The 18140-nt window shown below is 38.6% G+C and overlaps 5 protein-coding genes across 5 annotated transcripts; 4 read left to right on the top strand and 1 right to left on the bottom strand.

Annotated features, from left to right (window-relative positions):
- Positions 1–82: 82 nt before the first annotated feature.
- LOC111781231 (probable beta-D-xylosidase 5) lies at positions 83–2860 on the top strand. Its single transcript, XM_023661711.1, has 7 exons — positions 83–319; positions 414–719; positions 809–978; positions 1077–1177; positions 1286–1627; positions 1708–2121; positions 2202–2860. The coding sequence occupies exons 1-7, from the start codon at positions 98–100 to the stop codon at positions 2810–2812; spliced, it is 2166 nt and encodes a 721-aa protein (XP_023517479.1). The 5' UTR covers positions 83–97; the 3' UTR covers positions 2813–2860.
- A 1070-nt stretch (positions 2861–3930) lies between these two features.
- Positions 3931–6853, top strand: LOC111781714 (beta-xylosidase/alpha-L-arabinofuranosidase 1-like). The gene is made up of 7 exons (XM_023662402.1): positions 3931–4383; positions 4478–4783; positions 4873–5042; positions 5116–5216; positions 5324–5665; positions 5749–6162; positions 6235–6853. The coding sequence occupies exons 1-7, from the start codon at positions 3931–3933 to the stop codon at positions 6846–6848; spliced, it is 2400 nt and encodes a 799-aa protein (XP_023518170.1). The 3' UTR covers positions 6849–6853.
- A 1984-nt stretch (positions 6854–8837) lies between these two features.
- Positions 8838–11578, top strand: LOC111781713 (probable beta-D-xylosidase 5). Its single transcript, XM_023662401.1, has 7 exons — positions 8838–9074; positions 9167–9472; positions 9565–9734; positions 9834–9934; positions 10042–10383; positions 10476–10889; positions 10968–11578. Exons 1-7 carry the CDS (start codon positions 8853–8855, stop codon positions 11576–11578), a joined length of 2166 nt encoding a protein of 721 aa, XP_023518169.1. The 5' UTR covers positions 8838–8852.
- A 1876-nt stretch (positions 11579–13454) lies between these two features.
- Positions 13455–14277, bottom strand: LOC111781712 (mitochondrial inner membrane protease subunit 1-like). The gene is made up of 4 exons (XM_023662400.1): positions 14165–14277; positions 13835–13976; positions 13644–13742; positions 13455–13529 (listed from the first exon to the last, which is right to left on the bottom strand). Exons 1-4 carry the CDS (start codon positions 14275–14277, stop codon positions 13455–13457), a joined length of 429 nt encoding a protein of 142 aa, XP_023518168.1.
- Positions 14278–15107: 830 nt separating this feature from the next.
- On the top strand, positions 15108–18116 carry LOC111781453 (probable beta-D-xylosidase 5). Its single transcript, XM_023662039.1, has 7 exons — positions 15108–15559; positions 15650–15955; positions 16045–16214; positions 16287–16387; positions 16496–16837; positions 16921–17334; positions 17407–18116. Exons 1-7 carry the CDS (start codon positions 15212–15214, stop codon positions 18018–18020), a joined length of 2295 nt encoding a protein of 764 aa, XP_023517807.1. The 5' UTR covers positions 15108–15211; the 3' UTR covers positions 18021–18116.
- The last annotated feature ends 24 nt before the right edge of the window (positions 18117–18140 follow it).

The raw sequence follows: 18140 nt of genomic DNA, 5'->3' as shown, positions 1-18140 counted from the left end.
CGCTCGATTTACCAATTTGAAATTAGATATTTCTTCATTTCGCTTTTGTAATACATCTCTCTCTTTTCTCGAAAGAACAAAAGATCTAATAGATAGAATGACATTGTCGGAGAAAGTTGCTCAACTTGGCCATGATGCCCCTGGAGTAGCCCGCCTCGGTTTGCCACCGTACAATTGGTGGTCGGAGGCTCTTCATGGCATCTCCAATGTTGGCCCTGGTACTCGATTTGACAATGTTGTACCTGGCGCCACTAGCTTCCCCAATGTCATCAACATGGCAGCATCTTTCAATGAAGCTATGTGGAAAACAGTCGGTCAAGTAAGTCGACAACTTTCGACCTATAGAGAAGGTTATGTTACTACTAATGATATAGTTTGAAAATCGGACATGTTGTGTGTTGTCTTTTTATTAGGTGGTTTCGACCGAAGGAAGAGCAATGTTCAATCTAGGGAGGTCTGGATTGACATTTTGGAGTCCAACCATCAATGTAGTTCGGGATCCAAGATGGGGGCGAATCTTGGAAACACCTGGTGAAGACCCTTTTGTGGTTGGCAAATATGCAGTGAACTATGTTAGAGGTCTCCAAGATGTGGAAGGAACTGAAAATGCTACCGATTTGAACTCTAGGCCTCTCAAGGTTTCTTCTTGTTGCAAGCATTTTGCTGGTTATGATGTCGACAACTGGAAAGGTGTCCATCGCTACACGTTTGATGCTAGGGTAAGAACAACGTTCATATAAATTATCAATGGAAATAAAAGACATCATTAATGCTTTTTTTTTTTTTAACTACTAACGTTGTGGATTAGGTGACTGAACAAGACATGTTGGAGACATTCCTTAAGCCATTTGAGATGTGTGTTAAGGAAGGTGATGTCAGCAGTGTGATGTGTTCTTACAACAGAGTTAATGGCTATCCAACTTGTGCTGATCCAGTTCTCTTGAAGGACACCATTAGAGGCGATTGGGACCTTCATGGGTATAAATTAAATTAAAATAAAATATAATATAACATAAAAGGATTAATTAAACCATATAAATATATATATCTCATATTGATTATACTTCTTTCTTCAGATACATTGTTGCAGACTGTGACTCAGTTGAGGTTATGGTTAAATATCAACATTTCCTAAATGATACAAATGAAGATGCTGTTGCCCAAACTCTAAAAGCAGGTAAATTTATTTACTATTTTTTCAATTTCTTCTTCTGGGTAATGTTTTTTTGTGTTGTTCTACAAAACCCATGAATCAATTTCGATCCTTTCTTATGTTAATTTTCAGGGTTGGATCTGGATTGTGGTGTACTTTCCCCAAAATACGCAGAGAGCTCAGTAAGGCAAGGGAAAGTTAGAGTGAAAAACATTGACAAAGCTCTAAACTATCTCTATGTTGTTCTAATGAGACTTGGATTCTTCGATGGAAGCCCCAAGTTCCAATCGCTTGGAAGCAAAGATATTTGCAATGAAGCACACATTGAATTGGCCACTGAAGCTGCCAGACAAGGAATTGTTCTTCTCAAGAATGATAATGACACTTTGCCTCTTGATCCTTCTACTATCAAAACCCTGGCTGTTGTTGGACCCCATGCCAATGCTACCTCTGTCATGCTTGGAAATTATGCAGGTCAAATTCTTGCCTAAAGCTCCCATCTTTTCAATCTGGGTAATGCCTCTGTTCTTCTCAAGTTCTGTTTTGTGTTGCAGGAGTGCCATGCCGAATGAAATCTCCAATTGATGGGCTATCAGAATATGCAAAAGTGAACTACCAAATGGGTTGTGAGGCTGTTGCTTGCAAAAAACATAGGTTCATACCTGGAGCCGTAGATGCGGCCAAGAACTCCGATGCAACTGTGATTGTTGTGGGTCTTGATTTGTCTATTGAAGCTGAGGGCTTGGACAGAGATCATCTTCTTCTTCCTGGTTCCCAAGCTGAGCTCGTCGGACAAGTTGCAGCTGCCTCTAAGGGCCCTGTTGTTCTTGTCATCATGTCGGCCGGTGGCATCGACATCTCATTCGCTAAAAATATTTCCAACATCAAAGCCATTGTCTGGGCTGGTTATCCCGGCGAAGAGGGCGGCCGCGCCATCGCCGATGTTATCTTTGGAAAATACAACCCAGGTCAAAATGATAAGTCTTATTGTGGTTCTAACTTGCTTAACAATTGAAATTAGAGCTAAGACTTTGTTGTATGGTCTCAGGAGGAAGATTACCGGTGACATGGCATGAAGCCGACTACGTCAACCAGCTACCAATGACATCGATGCCTCTCCGCCCAGTGCCAAGCCTCAAATATCCAGGAAGAACCTACAAATTCTTCGACGGCCCTGTCGTCTACCCCTTCGGCTACGGCCTCAGCTACACCTCTTTCAACCATACTCTAGTCTCCGCCATCCCATCCGTGACCGTCAATATCAACAAAGCAATCCTATGCCGAGACATTGCCTACGACACTGCCGTAAAGCTAGACTGTGCCTCCGTCCTCGTCGACGACATAACTTGCTCCGACGAGTTCGAGTTCGAAATCAAAGTCGAGAATGTCGGCAAAAAGGACGGTAGCCAGGTTGTGATCGTGTACTCGAAACCACCAAGCGGAATTTCATCAACTCATATCAAGCAGGTGGTTGGGTTCCAGAGGGTGTTTTTGAAGGCTGGGGGCTTCCAATCGGTGAAATTAAAGTTGAATGCTTGTAAGAGCTTGGGGCTAATTGATTTCGGTGGCTACAATCTGCTGCCGGCGGGTGAGCACACCATTTTGGTGGGAGATGGAGCGGTTTCTTTCCCTGTGAAGCTTAGCTTCAATAGGATTTAAGGTTCTATGTGTCCTCTATGGGTATCCCTTATAAATTTTGTTTTGTTAGAGAGCATGCCTCAACTTAATTATTAATTATAGTAGGGGTCGTAACTTAATTATTAATTAAAGTAGATAGTAGGGGTTAATAATTAAGTAGGTAGTAGGGGTCGTATAGTAGAAGTTGTCCGTAGGGTTTAAGGTAAGTTAAGGGTCTTGTGTCGTAGGGTTAACAAGTGGTTTTAAGAGTTAAACCATATTCTCTGCTGCACTGGATATCGTTAATTTGCAGTATTTTCAATTTCTATTATTGAATTTAAATAAAATATTAATTAATGTTTTATCAAATGAATTATGATTGCTAATTGGTTCATTGATTGCTTCTTATTCTTATTGGGCCATGATAAGCCCAATTGAGTAACATGGGCTTTCTTTTGATCTTATTGGGCCACATCGGCATAATCGGCCCATATTTATTTTTAATATGATTGTAAATATACATCTCTATCTAAAGCTCCTTTTAAGTTAGAGAAAGAAAAAAAAAGTGAGAAAAAAAAAGTGAGAAAAAAATNTATTAAGGTCAGTTTAATAGCTTTGACTTTTAAAATTTTTTATTTTAAAAATTAATTCAGTTGATACTACTTTCACTCACTTCTTACTTCAACTTCTAAAAAACCAAGAAAATTTTGAAAATTTTAAAAATTTAATGAATAATTTATTTCTAGTAGTATCAACATAAATTTTAAATTATATTTTAATTTTAAAAAAATTCATATTTGTAACTTTAGTTTTATTTTAAATTTATCATAGTTAAATTATTTAGTTAATTTTCAATTAATTACTTTTTTTAAAAAAATTGTTTTATTTCTAGGTCAAAATAGTACACAAAATGAAATAACTGTAATAATATATATATATATATATATATATATATATATATATATNAAATGTAATATATCATGAAATTTATGGTTGGAGTTAGAAATTGATAAGTTCAGACCAAAACAAAAATTTAGAACTTTGAAAAAATCAAATCTCAACCAAAAATGTAACAAATTCTCAATTCAAATAATTTCAAATTCTCACTATATATAGAGCACCATAGTTGGGATTTCTTACCACTCAAACTCAAAACTACAATGGCTCAATCATCCATCCTTATTGTTTCCATTTTTGTGTGCTTTATTCTGTCTACTACTGCTAGACGTTTCCCGAGAAGAACACTCTTTGATGATTCTTCCTCTAGGAGCAACTTCACTTTTGTCTGCGATCCATCTCGATATGCCAATCTTGGATTAGATATTTCTTCATTTAGTTTTTGTAATTCATCCCTCTCTTTTCCTGAGAGGACTAAGGATCTAGTAGATAGAATGACATTATCTGAGAAAGTTGCTCAACTTGGCCACCGTGCCCTTGGAGTTGCTCGCCTCGGTTTGCCACCGTACAATTGGTGGTCAGAGGCTCTTCATGGCGTCTCCAATGTTGGCCCTGGTACTCGATTTGATGATGTTGTGCCAGGCGCCACTAGCTTCCCAAATGTCATTTCCATGGCAGCATCTTTCAATGAAGCAATGTGGAAAACTATCGGTGAAGTAAGTCTGATAACTTTTGACCTATAGAGAAAGTTACATTGCTACTCATAACTTAGTTAGATAACGGGACATGTTGTCTGTTGTTTTTTATTAGGTGGTTTCAACGGAAGCAAGAGCTATGTATAATCTTGGGAGGGCTGGATTGACATATTGGAGTCCAAATGTAAATGTAGTTCGAGATCCAAGATGGGGACGAACCTTGGAAACACCCGGCGAGGACCCTTTTGTGGTTGGCAAATATGCAGTGAACTATGTTAGAGGTCTCCAAGACGTGGAAGGAACTGAAAATGCCACTGATTTGAACTCTAGGCCTCTCAAGGTTTCTTCTTGTTGCAAGCACTATGCTGCCTATGATGTCGACAATTGGCTCGGGGTCGAACGCTACACTTTTGATGCTAAGGTTTGTTAACGTTGGATGTCGACACTTTTGATGCTACACTCTCAAGTTTTCTCCTTAATGCCTTCATGTTTATTAACGTTGTGGATTAGGTGACCGAACAAGACATGTTGGAGACATTCCTTAAGCCATTTGAGATGTGCGTTAAGGAAGGAGATGTCAGCAGTGTGATGTGTTCTTACAACAAAGTTCATGGCCTTCCAACTTGTGCTGATCCGGCTCTCTTGAAGGACACCATTAGAGGCGATTGGGACCTTCATGGGTATAAATTAAATAAAAAAAAGGATAAATCAAACCATATAAATATATATTCATTATATTTCTTTTTTCTTCAGATACATTGTTTCAGACTGCGACTCAATTGAGGTTATGGTTGATCATCAACATTTTCTGCAAGATACAAATGAAGATGCTGTTGCTCAAACTCTCAAAGCAGGCAAATTTATTTACTCTTTTTTCAATTCTTCTTTTGGGTAATGTTTTTTTGTGTTGTTCTACAAAACCCATGAATCAATTTCGGTTCTTTCATATGAAAATTTTCAGGGTTGGATTTGGATTGTGGTCAATTTTACCCAAATTTCACAGAAGGCTCAGTAAGGCAAGGGAAAGTTGGAGTGAAGAACATTGACAAGTCTCTAAACTATCTCTACGTTGTTCTAATGAGACTTGGATTCTTCGATGGAAGCCCTGAGTTCCAATCACTTGGAAGCAGAGATATTTGCAATGATGAACACATTGAATTGGCCACTGAATCTGCCAGACAAGGAATGGTTCTTCTCAAGAATGATAATGACACTTTGCCTCTTGATACTTCTACTATCAAAACTCTGGCTGTTGTTGGACCCCATGCCAATGCTACCTCTGTCATGCTTGGAAATTATGCAGGTCAAATTCTTGCCCAAAACTCCCATTTTTTCAATCTGGGTAATGCCTCTGTTCTTCTCAAGTTCTGTTTTGTTTTGTTGCAGGAGTGCCATGCCGAGTGAAATCTCCAATTGATGGGCTATCAGGATATGCAAAAGTGAACTACCAAATGGGTTGTGAGAATGTTGCTTGCAGAAACGATACCTTCATATTTGGAGCCATGGATGCCGCCAAGAATTCTGATGCAACCGTGATTCTTGGGGGTATTGACTTGTCCATTGAAGCTGAGAGCTTGGACAGAGTTGATCTTCTTCTTCCTGGTTTCCAAACTCAGCTCATCCAACAAGTTGCAGCTGTCTCTAAGGGCCCTGTTGTTCTTGTCATCATGTCGGCGGGTGGCATCGACATCTCTTTCGCTAAGAATAGTCCCAACATCAAAGCTATTGTCTGGGCTGGTTATCCCGGCGAAGAGGGCGGCCGCGCCATTGCCGATGTTATCTTTGGAAAATTCAACCCAGGTCAAAATGAAAAAACTTATTGTGGTTGTAACTTGCTTGACAATTGAAACTGATTTTGTTGTCTGGTTTTAGGAGGAAGATTACCGGTAACATGGTATGAAGCCGACTACGTCAACCAGCTACCAATGACATCGATGCCTCTCCGGCCAGTGAAAAGCCTTGGCTATCCAGGAAGAACCTACAAATTCTACGACGGCACTGTCGTCTACCCCTTCGGCTACGGCCTCAGCTACACCTCTTTCACCCATACTCTAGTCTCCGCCAGCCGATCCCTCGCCGTCAATCTCGACAAAACAATCCAATGCCGCGACATGTCCTATGAGGACACTGCCTTCAAGCCCGACTGCGCCGCCGTCCTCGTCGACGACCTAACTTGCTCCGAAGAGTTCGAGTTTGAAATCAAAGTCGAGAACACCGGCAAAAAGGACGGTAGCCAGGTTGTGATCGTGTACTCGAAACCACCGAGCGGAATTTCTTCGACTCATATCAAGCAGGTGGTTGGGTTCCAGAGGGTGTTTGTGGATGCTGGGGGGAATGAATCGGTGAAATTTAAGTTGAATGCTTGTAAGAGCTTGGGGCTAATTGATTTCAGTGGCTACAATCTGCTGCCGGCGGGTGGGCACACCATTGTGGTGGGAGATGGAGATGTTTCTTTCCCTGTGCAGCTTAGCTTCCATGGGAATTAAGGTTGTGTTTGTCCTTCGTGGGTATTGTTTATGGATTTTGTAGGGTTATCTGTAGGGTGTAGGGTAGGTTAGAGTCCTTGTGTAGGGTAATTAAGAAGTGGTTCTAGTAACCACATTATCTTCGGTGAATAATGTTAATAAAATCATAAATTCTTTAGAAAAGAAACCAATTTCCTGAATTCAACCCAATTATATTCATTTATAAAACTAGAAATTTCACCGCTTAAAAAGCCCTGGTAAGGTTCTTCGCTTTGCATCGAATTAAACCACATGCTCCACCGTTTGCGTTTGTGCGGGCCCTCGTCGTTTGTGCGGGCCCTCGTCAATTCCTTTGAGTTTCATTCTTGCGAACGTACTCCCCAGGCGGGATACTTAACGCGTTAGCTACAGCACTGCACGGGTCGATACGCACAGCGCCCATCGTTTACGGCTAGGACTACTGGGGTATCTAATCCCATTCGCTCCCCTAGCTTTCGTCTCTCAGTGTCGGCCCAGCAAAGTGCTTTCGCTGTTGGTGTTCTTTCCGATCTCTACGTATTTCACCGCTCCACCGAAAATTCCCTCTGCCCCTACCGTAGATTTAATAACGAGAAATAGAATTAAAATCAAACCAATAATAAAAATATAAACTAACTAAATATTGAGANCGTGGGTATTGTTTATGGATTTTGTAGGGTTATCTGTAGGGTGTAGGGTAGGTTAGAGTCCTTGTGTAGGGTAATTAAGAAGTGGTTCTAGTAACCACATTATCTTCGGTGAATAATGTTAATAAAATCATAAATTCTTTAGAAAAGAAACCAATTTCCTGAATTCAACCCAATTATATTCATTTATAAAACTAGAAATTTCACCGCTTAAAAAGCCCTGGTAAGGTTCTTCGNAGAATAAAAAAAATATACTACAAATCAAATAAAAAATATTGTATATAAACTGAGATCATTTAAGTTTTTTTTTTAATTTAAAATTATTATAAAGTGACTCAAATAATTTATTTAAAAAATAAAATATCAAATTATGGTGGGTTAATTAGCATGTTGTCTGTGTTTAATTATTTTAATTATTTAATTCATTTCTATCAGTTACTATTAAAAAAAGAATGTTTCAAAAATTATATAATTATAATATATAGGGTTAAAATTTACTTAATATTTAATCTTGAAATTTTGAAAGAAGTGTTTAATTATTTTAATTATTTAATTCATTTCTATCAGTTACTATTAAAAAGAGAATGTTTTATTTCTGTATCACTCAAATGAATAATCCAATTATTTACAGCTTTCAATTATTTTCAATTATGGATATAACTTTCGATCATTTAAATTGCACAAAAAAAAAAAAAAAAAGGAAAAANTGAAGTTTCTTCATAAAATAAGATAAGAATTTGTCGTTTGAATTAGAAATTTTGTTAAGTTTAAACCAAAACAAAACGTTCTAACTCAAAATGAAAATTTTATTTGGATAATGATTTGAAATTAAACTAATTTTATTTGGATAATGATTTGAAATTAATATTTCTATTTAGATTATATTTGAAATTAATATTTTGTTTATGGCTAATTTTATTTAGATTATATTTGAAATTAATATTTTATTTATGACTAATTTTATTTGGATAATGATTTGAAATTAATATTTTATTTATGACTAATAAAAAATATTGAAAATTCTCAATTACAACCTAACTACAACATAACAGGTAATGAAACACACACTATAAATAGAGTAGCATAGTTAGAATTTATACTCATTCAGTTCTGAGTACAATTTAAAATTACAATGGTTCAATCATCAACTTTCATTGTCTCCGTTTTTGTCGGGTTCTTTATTCTCGCAACCAGTTCTAGACATTTACCTGGAAGAACACTAGATGGCCCGTCGGCTAGCAACTTCACTTTTGTTTGTGATCCGATTCGATTTACCAATTTGAAATTAGATATTTCTTCATTTCGCTTTTGTAATGCATCTCTCTCTTTTTCCGAAAGAACAAAGGATCTAGTAGATAGAATGACATTGTCTGAGAAAGTTGCTCAACTTGGCAACGATGCCCCTGGAGTAGCCCGCCTCGGTTTACCACCGTACAATTGGTGGTCAGAGGCTCTTCATGGCATCTCCAATGTTGGCCCTGGTACTCGATTTGACAATGTTGTGCCAGGCGCCACTAGCTTCCCCAATGTCATCAACATGGCAGCATCTTTCAATGAAGCTATGTGGAAAACAGTCGGTCAAGTAAGTCGACAACTTTCGACCTATAGAGGAGGTTACGTTACTACCAACGACTTAGTTTGAAAATTGGACATGTTGTGTGTTGTTTTTATTAGGCGGTTTCGACCGAAGGAAGAGCAATGTACAATCTAGGGAGGGCTGGATTGACATATTGGAGTCCAACCATCAATGTAGTTCGAGATCCAAGATGGGGACGAACCTTGGAAACACCTGGCGAGGACCCTTTTGTGGTTGGCAAATATGCAGCGAACTATGTTAGAGGTCTCCAAGATGTGGAAGGAACTGAAAATGCCACCGATTTGAACTCTAGGCCTCTCAAAGTTTCTTCTTGTTGCAAGCACTTTGCTGCTTATGATGTCGACAATTGGAAAGGTGTCCATCGCTTCACTTATGATGCTAGGGTAAGAACAATGTTCATATAAATTATGAATGGAAATAAAAGACATCATTAACGCTTTATTTTTATATTTTTACTACTAACGTTGTGGATTAGGTGACTGAACAAGACATGTTGGAGACATTCCTTAAGCCATTTGAGATGTGTGTTAAGGAAGGTGATGTCAGCAGTGTGATGTGTTCTTACAACAGAGTTAATGGCTATCCAACTTGTGCTGATCCAGTTCTCTTGAAGGACACCATTAGAGGCGATTGGGACCTTCATGGGTATAAATTAAATTAAAATAAAATATAATATAATAAAAAAGGATCAATTAAACCATATAAAGATATATTTCATATTGATTATACTTCTTTCTTCTTCAGATACATTGTTGCAGACTGTGACTCAGTTGAGGTTATGGTTAAACATCAACATTTCCTGAATGATACAAATGAAGATGCTGTTGCTCAAACTCTGAAAGCAGGCAAATTTATTTACTATTTTTTCAATTCTTCTTCAGGGTAATGTTTTTTTGTGTTGTTCTACAAAACCCATGAATCAATTTCGATTCTTTCTTATGTAAATTTTCAGGGTTGGATTTGGATTGTGGTGTACTTTCCCCGAAATACGCAGAAAGCTCAGTAAGGCAAGGGAAAGTTAGAGTGAAAAACATTGACAAAGCTCTAAACTATCTCTACGTTGTTCTAATGAGACTTGGATTCTTCGATGGAAGCCCCAAGTTCCAATCGCTTGGAAGCAAAGATATTTGCAATGATGAACACATTGAATTGGCAACTGAAGCTGCCAGACAAGGAATTGTTCTTCTCAAGAACGATAATGACGCTTTGCCTCTTGATCCTGCTATTATCAAAACCCTGGCTGTTGTTGGACCCCATGCCAATGCCACTTATGTCATGCTTGGCAACTATGCAGGTCAAATTCTTGCCCAAAAACTCAACCTTTTCAATCAATGTTCTTCATGTGAATTTAGTATAAGTGTAAATGTTGCGTTTGTTTTGTTGCAGGAGTGCCATGCCGAATGAAATCTCCAATTGATGGGCTATCAGAATATGCAAAAGTGAACTACCAAATGGGTTGTGAGAATGCAAATTGCAAAATAGATACGTTCATACCTGGAGCAGTAGATGCGGCCAAGAACTCGGATGCAACTGTGATTGTTGTGGGTCTTGATTTGTCCATTGAAGCTGAGGACGTGGACAGAGTTGATCTTCTTCTTCCTGGTCTCCAAACTCAGCTCATCGAACAAGTTGCAGCTGCCTCTAAGGGCCCTGTTGTTCTTGTCATCATGTCAGCCGGTGGCATCGACATCTCTTTTGCTAAAAATATTTCCAACATCAAAGCCATTGTCTGGGCTGGTTATCCCGGCGAAGAGGGCGGCCGCGCCATCGCCGATGTTATCTTTGGAAAATACAACCCAGGTCAAAATGATGACTTATTGTGGTTCTAACTTGCTTAACAATTGAAATTAGAGCTAAGACTTTGTTGTCTGGTCTCAGGAGGAAGATTACCGGTGACATGGCATGAAGCCGACTACGTCAACCAGCTACCAATGACATCGATGCCGCTCCGCCCAGTGCCAAGCCTCAAATATCCAGGAAGAACCTACAAATTCTTCGACGGCCCTGTCGTCTACCCCTTCGGCTACGGCCTCAGCTACACCTCTTTCAACCATACTCTAGTCTCCGCCATCCCATCCGTGACCGTCAATATCAACAAAGCAATCCTATGCCGAGACATTGCCTACGACACTGCCTTAAAGCTAGACTGTGCCTCCATCCTCGTCGACGACATAACTTGCTCCGACGATTTCGAGTTCGAAATCAAAGTCGAGAATGTCGGCAAAAAGGACGGTAGCCAGGTTGTGATCGTGTACTCGAAACCACCAAGCGGAATTTCATCAACTCATATCAAGCAGGTGGTTGGGTTCCAGAGGGTGTTTTTGAAGGCTGGGGGCTTCCAATCGGTGAAATTTAAGTTGAATGCTTGTAAGAGCTTGGGGCTAATTGATTTCGGTGGCTACAATCTGCTGCCGGCGGGTGAGCACACCATTTTGGTGGGAGATGGCGCGGTTTCTTTCCCTGTGAAGCTTAGCTTCAATGGGGTTTAAGGTTCTATGTGTCCTCTATGGGTATTGCTTATGGATTGTGTAGAGGTTGTCCGTAGGGTTTAAGGTAAGTTAAGGGTCTTGTGTCGTCGGGTTGAGAAGTGGTTTTAAGAGTTAAGCCATATTCTCTGCACTGAATAAATAGTTTCTTCTCTGCACTGAATAAATTGTTTAGAAGAAACTAATTTAAATAAAATATTAGTTAATGTTTTATCAAATGAATTATGATTGGATTAGTCATTATTACAATTATTTATTACCTTCATATACCTTGAGAATTTTCATTAATATTTACCATAAAACCATATCTAATATTTATCATCTTCTTTCTTATTAGCTATTATAAGATTTGTCCCATCCTCCATCCTTCAATTTATTTATTTATTTTTTATAATTTTATTATTTCATTATCGTATACATAATTTTAAATTCCATGTTTGGATAGGGAAATTAATTCATCGCCTAGAAAAACTTATTCGGAATGAATAAAGTGGGTAATAGATGGATTTTAAAATACATCTTCATAGATCACTAATGTAAAGAGACGTAAGGCAACATGGATGAACGACAACGACAGGATAGCTTCTAAGGGAAACAGAAGAAACAAACGTTTACCAAATAGATGTTATGAAATGTCCTTCAAGTGCTCTTATCTAACACGAGAGCAAAACAAAGGAAAGAAAAAAGAAAAGAAGAGAAGACTTCAGACTTTCAACAACTAAGGGGAAAGAATCGTGTGATTTGTTTCCATTAAAAGAAGAAATTTATTCAGAAGTTTCATGGGGGACTTTCCTGGTTCTTGATTTCTTAGTTTTTCAAAAGTAAAAGTCATAAACGAAAAAGAATGCTAGTTCTTGAATTCTCTGTCCAGAATGCAAAAAATTAGAATAATTTCTAATGAACAAGAATCTAAACTGGCTGTCCAAATATTAGCCTAAACAACAAGAAGCATGAAATGAAGATGTCGTGAAAATAAATAAATAAATAATTCTTAAATGACAAAGAATCTGAGGTTGGAGAGCAATTGAGCTTACCTCCCAAGACTGTCTCATTCGATTTCCTCTTCTCCAACGGTCCAAGACTTTCAGGTGGCCACAACTACGCACAAAAGAGATATCAGAAGCTATTTTAAGACGATGAAAGCAATTATAATGATAATAAATCGAAAAATCTAAAGCAACAATGCATAAGAGATTTAGAAATATCACTGAAACATAAGGCTGCATCTGTGAGGACTAGCTTATAGTGTAGCTATTTGTATGAGTTATTGCTATCTCTTAGAGATCTATCATGCAAATCATATCGAATAAGGCAGTCTTTTGCCCCTTTGAGGACTACTTTTCGCTTGTGCCTTATACTTTGTCTTCATGGATTTCCTAGACAACAGATAGTATTTCCCGAAGTTATTATCTTGCAAATGGTATTCTAAGTGCATAAATTTCAACTTTCACAACACCCTTCTGATAAGAGTTTCTAAAATCTGTGTTGAAAAGCAGAAAACTACTTTCCATGCAGTCTCCCAAACACGTTTAAGTCTCATAATCATGCTAATATTTGATCTATTTGTGACTATGAGATCCCACATCGGTTGGAGAGGAAAACAAAACATTTCTTATAAGCGTGTGGGAACCTCTCCCTAACAGACGCGTTTTAAAATCGTGAGGTTGACGGGGGGAACGGAGCATTTCTTAAAAGGGTGTGGAGACCTCTCCCTAACAGAGCATTTTAAAACCGTGAGACTGGTGGTGATAAGTAACAATGGTGGAGTTGGGCTGTTACAGTGACCGGCCAATTCAGGGAGCTGTTTTACCATAAGAAAAACTAAAATTCATTACTTTAGGACCATTCTTCAAGGGTTCATCTATAACATTTTACAACATTATACACTTTCAACTTCATTATCAGTATCTATTTGTACTCTGAATGCAAATAGAACACAGGAACCACATAATCCCTGCATACTAGTAATGGATTTTTGTTATGAACAAGCATACTAGCACTGGATCAACAACCATTTTTCTTGATGGAAAGGAATTAGAACATTCATCACACTTACCCTCTAGAATACTTTCCCTTGCAGAAGACCATATGGGACGGCCCCAAAATATCTTGAATCCTTTGGATCATACATATTATCTCCCTCTATCCAAACATGTCCCTTAGGAACCTAATTGAACACAGGGTCAACAATTAAACAACACGAATTTACGAAACTCCAGAAAAAATTAAGCAAGTAAGAAGAATTCTAATCAGCCATACCACAACAGTTTCACACCAATCATTATTCTTCGGGTCTACAACATGGGTAACAGAATCACCTACCATGCCCATCAAGCGCTTCGCCATTACTTTGCGAGGGTTCTCAGGGGACCTCACGAGGACAATGTCTCCGACGCCGACTCTGCCAAAACGAGTGGAGATTCGTTCGGCCAAGATGAAATCGCCGGTTAGGTTTAGAGTAGGGAGCAAGCTCACGCAGATCAACTCAACTAAGCCCTAAAAATGAGCGTTCTGAGATATTGATTTCAAAGACGAGCGGCGGTGCAGACGTATGTGGTTGCGACATGAAAGGAACTTCGCGAAGAAAACTGTTCCGGCCAATGCTTCTTCGGCTCTGGGTTAACTGCGACAGTTTTATCGGTCCCGCCATTTCTCTTCCCACCTTCGATTTTACCGTATACAGATGACCCAATGAAGCCCATGACGGAAGGTTGGTATTGGTTCATTGTTGCTTGCTTCTTATTCTTATTGGGCCATGATAAGCCCAATGTAGTAAATTGGGCCTTCTTTTGATTTTATTGGGCCACATCGGCCTACTCGGCCCATCTTTTTTTTATATTTTTATTTAGTATATGAAGCTCTAATTATTTTAAATTAATTAGAGCTAAATTGGCCAAAAAAAAAAAAAAAAAAAAAAAAAAAAAAAAAAAAAAAAAAAANAGGTCAGTTTAGTAGCCTTTGATTTATTATTATTATTTTTAATTAAGTCGGTTCATACTACTCTCACTCACTCCTTACCTAACTTCTAAAAAATCAAGCTAAATTTTGAAAATAAAAAGAATAATGAATAATTTATTTCTAGTAATATCAACATAAATTTAAATTATATTTTAATTTTAAAAACTTTTATGTTTGTTACTTTAGTTTTTAATTTAAATTTATCATATTTAAATTATTTAAATTATTTAGTTAATTTACAATTAATTACTTTTTCTAAAAAAATTGTTTTATTTATAAGTCAAAATTGTACAAAAAAGAAAAAAAAAATGAAATAACTATATATATATATATATTATTTATTTATTTATTTATTATTATTATTATTATTTTTTTGCTGCAAATGTAATATAACATAAAACCAGGGTTTGAATTAGAAATTCATAAGTTCAGAGTAAAACAAAAATTTAGAACTTTGAAAAAATCAAATCTGAACTAAAAATGTAACAAATTCTCAATTCAAATAATCTCAAATTCTCACTATATATAGAGTACCATAGTTAGGATTTCTTACCACTCAAACTCAAAACTACAATGGCTCAATCATCAATTCTCATTGTTTCAGTTTTTGTGTTCTTTATTTTGTCTACTAGTGCTAGACGCTTTCCTAGAAGAACACTCCTTGATGATTCTTCCTCTATGAGCAACTTCACTTTTGTCTGTGATCCATCTCGATATGTCAATCTTGGGTTAGATATTTCTTCATTTCGCTTTTGTAATTCATCCCTCTCTTTTCCGGAGAGGTCTAAGGATCTAGTAGATAGAATGACATTATCTGAGAAAGTTGCTCAACTTGGCCACCGTGCCCTTGGAGTTGCTCGCCTCGGTTTGCCACCGTACAATTGGTGGTCAGAGGCTCTTCATGGCGTCTCCAATGTTGGCCCTGGTACTCGATTTGATGATGTTGTGCCAGGTGCCACTAGCTTCCCCAATGTCATTTCCATGGCAGCATCATTCAGTGAAGCTATGTGGAAAACAATCGGTCAAGTAAGTCCGACAATTTTCAACCTATAGAGAAAGTTACATTGCTACTAATATCTTAGCTAGATAATTGGACATTATGTTATTTTTTATTAGGTGGTTTCAACGGAAGCAAGAGCTATGTATAATCTTGGGAGGGCTGGATTGACATATTGGAGTCCAAATGTAAATGTAGTTCGAGATCCAAGATGGGGACGAACCTTGGAAACACCCGGCGAGGACCCTTTTGTGGTTGGCAAATATGCAGTGAACTATGTTAGAGGTCTCCAAGACGTGGAAGGAACTGAAAATGCCACTGATTTGAACTCTAGGCCTCTCAAGGTTTCTTCTTGTTGCAAGCACTATGCTGCCTATGATGTCGACAATTGGCTCGGGGTCGAACGCTACACTTTTGATGCTAAGGTTTGTTAACGTTGGATGTCGACACTTTTGATGCTACACTCTCAAGTTTTCTCCTTAATGCCTTCATGTTTATTAACGTTGTGGATTAGGTGACCGAACAAGACATGTTGGAGACATTCCTTAAGCCATTTGAGATGTGCGTTAAGGAAGGAGATGTCAGCAGTGTGATGTGTTCTTACAACAAAGTTCATGGCCTTCCAACTTGTGCTGATCCGGCTCTCTTGAAGGACACCATTAGAGGCGATTGGGACCTTCATGGGTATAAATTAAATAAAAAAAGGATAAATCAAACCATATAAATATATATTCATTATATTTCTTTTTTCTTCAGATACATTGTTTCAGACTGCGACTCAATTGAGGTTATGGTTGATCATCAACATTTTCTGCAAGATACAAATGAAGATGCTGTTGCTCAAACTCTCAAAGCAGGCAAATTTATTTACTCTTTTTTCAATTCTTCTTTTGGGTAATGTTTTTTTTGTGTTGTTCTACAAAACCCATGAATCAATTTCGATTCTTTCATATGAAAATTTTCAGGGTTGGATTTGGATTGTGGTCAATTTTACCCAAATTTCACAGAAGACTCAGTAAGGCAAGGGAAAGTTGGAGTGAAGAACATTGACAAGTCTCTAAACTATCTCTACGTTGTTCTAATGAGACTTGGATTCTTCGATGGAAGCCCTGAGTTCCAATCACTTGGAAGCAGAGATATTTGCAATGATGAACACATTGAATTGGCCACTGAATCTGCCAGACAAGGAATGGTTCTTCTCAAGAATGATAATGACACTTTGCCTCTTGATACTTCTACTATCAAAACTCTGGCTGTTGTTGGACCCCATGCCAATGCTACCTCTGTCATGCTTGGAAATTATGCAGGTCAAATTCTTGCCCAAAACTCCCATTTTTTCAATCTGGGTAATGCCTCTGTTCTTCTCAAGTTCTGTTTTGTTTTGTTGCAGGAGTGCCATGCCGAGTGAAATCTCCAATTGATGGGCTATCAGGATATGCAAAAGTGAACTACCAAATGGGTTGTGAGAATGTTGCTTGCAGAAACGATACCTTCATATTTGGAGCCATGGATGCCGCCAAGAATTCTGATGCAACCGTGATTCTTGGGGGTATTGACTTGTCCATTGAAGCTGAGAGCTTGGACAGAGTTGATCTTCTTCTTCCTGGTTTCCAAACTCAGCTCATCCAACAAGTTGCAGCTGTCTCTAAGGGCCCTGTTGTTCTTGTCATCATGTCGGCGGGTGGCATCGACATCTCTTTCGCTAAGAATAGTCCCAACATCAAAGCTATTGTCTGGGCTGGTTATCCCGGCGAAGAGGGCGGCCGCGCCATTGCCGATGTTATCTTTGGAAAATTCAACCCAGGTCAAAATGAAAAAACTTATTGTGGTTGTAACTTGCTTGACAATTGAAACTGATTTTGTTGTCTGGTTTTAGGAGGAAGATTACCGGTAACATGGTATGAAGCCGACTACGTCAACCAGCTACCAATGACATCGATGCCTCTCCGGCCAGTGAAAAGCCTTGGCTATCCAGGAAGAACCTACAAATTCTACGACGGCACTGTCGTCTACCCCTTCGGCTACGGCCTCAGCTACACCTCTTTCACCCATACTCTAGTCTCCGCCAGCCGATCCCTCGCCGTCAATCTCGACAAAACAATCCAATGCCGCGACATGTCCTATGAGGACACTGCCTTCAAGCCCGACTGCGCCGCCGTCCTCGTCGACGACCTAACTTGCTCCGAAGAGTTCGAGTTTGAAATCAAAGTCGAGAACACCGGCAAAAAGGACGGTAGCCAGGTTGTGATCGTGTACTCGAAACCACCGAGCGGAATTTCTTCGACTCATATCAAGCAGGTGGTTGGGTTCCAGAGGGTGTTTGTGGATGCTGGGGGGAATGAATCGGTGAAATTTAAGTTGAATGCTTGTAAGAGCTTGGGGCTAATTGATTTCAGTGGCTACAATCTGCTGCCGGCGGGTGGGCACACCATTGTGGTGGGAGATGGAGATGTTTCTTTCCCTGTGCAGCTTAGCTTCCATGGGAATTAAGGTTGTGTTTGTCCTTTGTGGGTATTGTTTATGGATTTCGTAGGGTTATCTGTAGGGTGCAGGGTAGGTTTAAAGTCTTCTTGTGTAGGGAGATAAGAAGTGGTTCTAGGAGTTCAGCCA

The sequence above is a fragment of the Cucurbita pepo genome, chromosome LG19 (genome assembly GCF_002806865.2).
Source record: "Cucurbita pepo subsp. pepo cultivar mu-cu-16 chromosome LG19, ASM280686v2, whole genome shotgun sequence".
In the NCBI taxonomy this organism is placed as follows: Eukaryota; Viridiplantae; Streptophyta; class Magnoliopsida; order Cucurbitales; family Cucurbitaceae; genus Cucurbita; species Cucurbita pepo.
The sequence above is the reverse complement of the archived record's forward strand: the minus strand, read 5'-3'. Positions and strand labels throughout refer to the sequence as shown.

Coding starts and splice junctions, on each gene's coding strand:
- LOC111781713 (XM_023662401.1), top strand. CDS start 8,853: ATGACATTGTCTGAGAAAGTTGCTCAACTTGGCAACGATGCCCCTGGA. Junction 9,473..9,564: donor GCTTCACTTATGATGCTAGG/GTAAGAACAATG, acceptor GTTGTGGATTAG/GTGACTGAACAAGACATGTT. Junction 9,935..10,041: donor TGCTCAAACTCTGAAAGCAG/GCAAATTTATTT, acceptor GTAAATTTTCAG/GGTTGGATTTGGATTGTGGT.
- LOC111781453 (XM_023662039.1), top strand. CDS start 15,212: ATGAGCAACTTCACTTTTGTCTGTGATCCATCTCGATATGTCAATCTT. Junction 16,215..16,286: donor GGCGATTGGGACCTTCATGG/GTATAAATTAAA, acceptor TTTTTTCTTCAG/ATACATTGTTTCAGACTGCG. Junction 16,838..16,920: donor CATGCTTGGAAATTATGCAG/GTCAAATTCTTG, acceptor GTTTTGTTGCAG/GAGTGCCATGCCGAGTGAAA.
- LOC111781714 (XM_023662402.1), top strand. CDS start 3,931: ATGGCTCAATCATCCATCCTTATTGTTTCCATTTTTGTGTGCTTTATT. Junction 4,784..4,872: donor GCTACACTTTTGATGCTAAG/GTTTGTTAACGT, acceptor GTTGTGGATTAG/GTGACCGAACAAGACATGTT. Junction 5,043..5,115: donor GGCGATTGGGACCTTCATGG/GTATAAATTAAA, acceptor TTTTTTCTTCAG/ATACATTGTTTCAGACTGCG.
- LOC111781712 (XM_023662400.1), bottom strand. CDS start 14,277: ATGGGCTTCATTGGGTCATCTGTATACGGTAAAATCGAAGGTGGGAAG. Junction 13,743..13,834: donor ATTGGTGTGAAACTGTTGTG/GTATGGCTGATT, acceptor GTGTTCAATTAG/GTTCCTAAGGGACATGTTTG. Junction 13,530..13,643: donor ATGGTCTTCTGCAAGGGAAA/GTATTCTAGAGG, acceptor ACTAGTATGCAG/GGATTATGTGGTTCCTGTGT.
- LOC111781231 (XM_023661711.1), top strand. CDS start 98: ATGACATTGTCGGAGAAAGTTGCTCAACTTGGCCATGATGCCCCTGGA. Junction 979..1,076: donor GGCGATTGGGACCTTCATGG/GTATAAATTAAA, acceptor TTCTTTCTTCAG/ATACATTGTTGCAGACTGTG. Junction 1,628..1,707: donor CATGCTTGGAAATTATGCAG/GTCAAATTCTTG, acceptor TTTGTGTTGCAG/GAGTGCCATGCCGAATGAAA.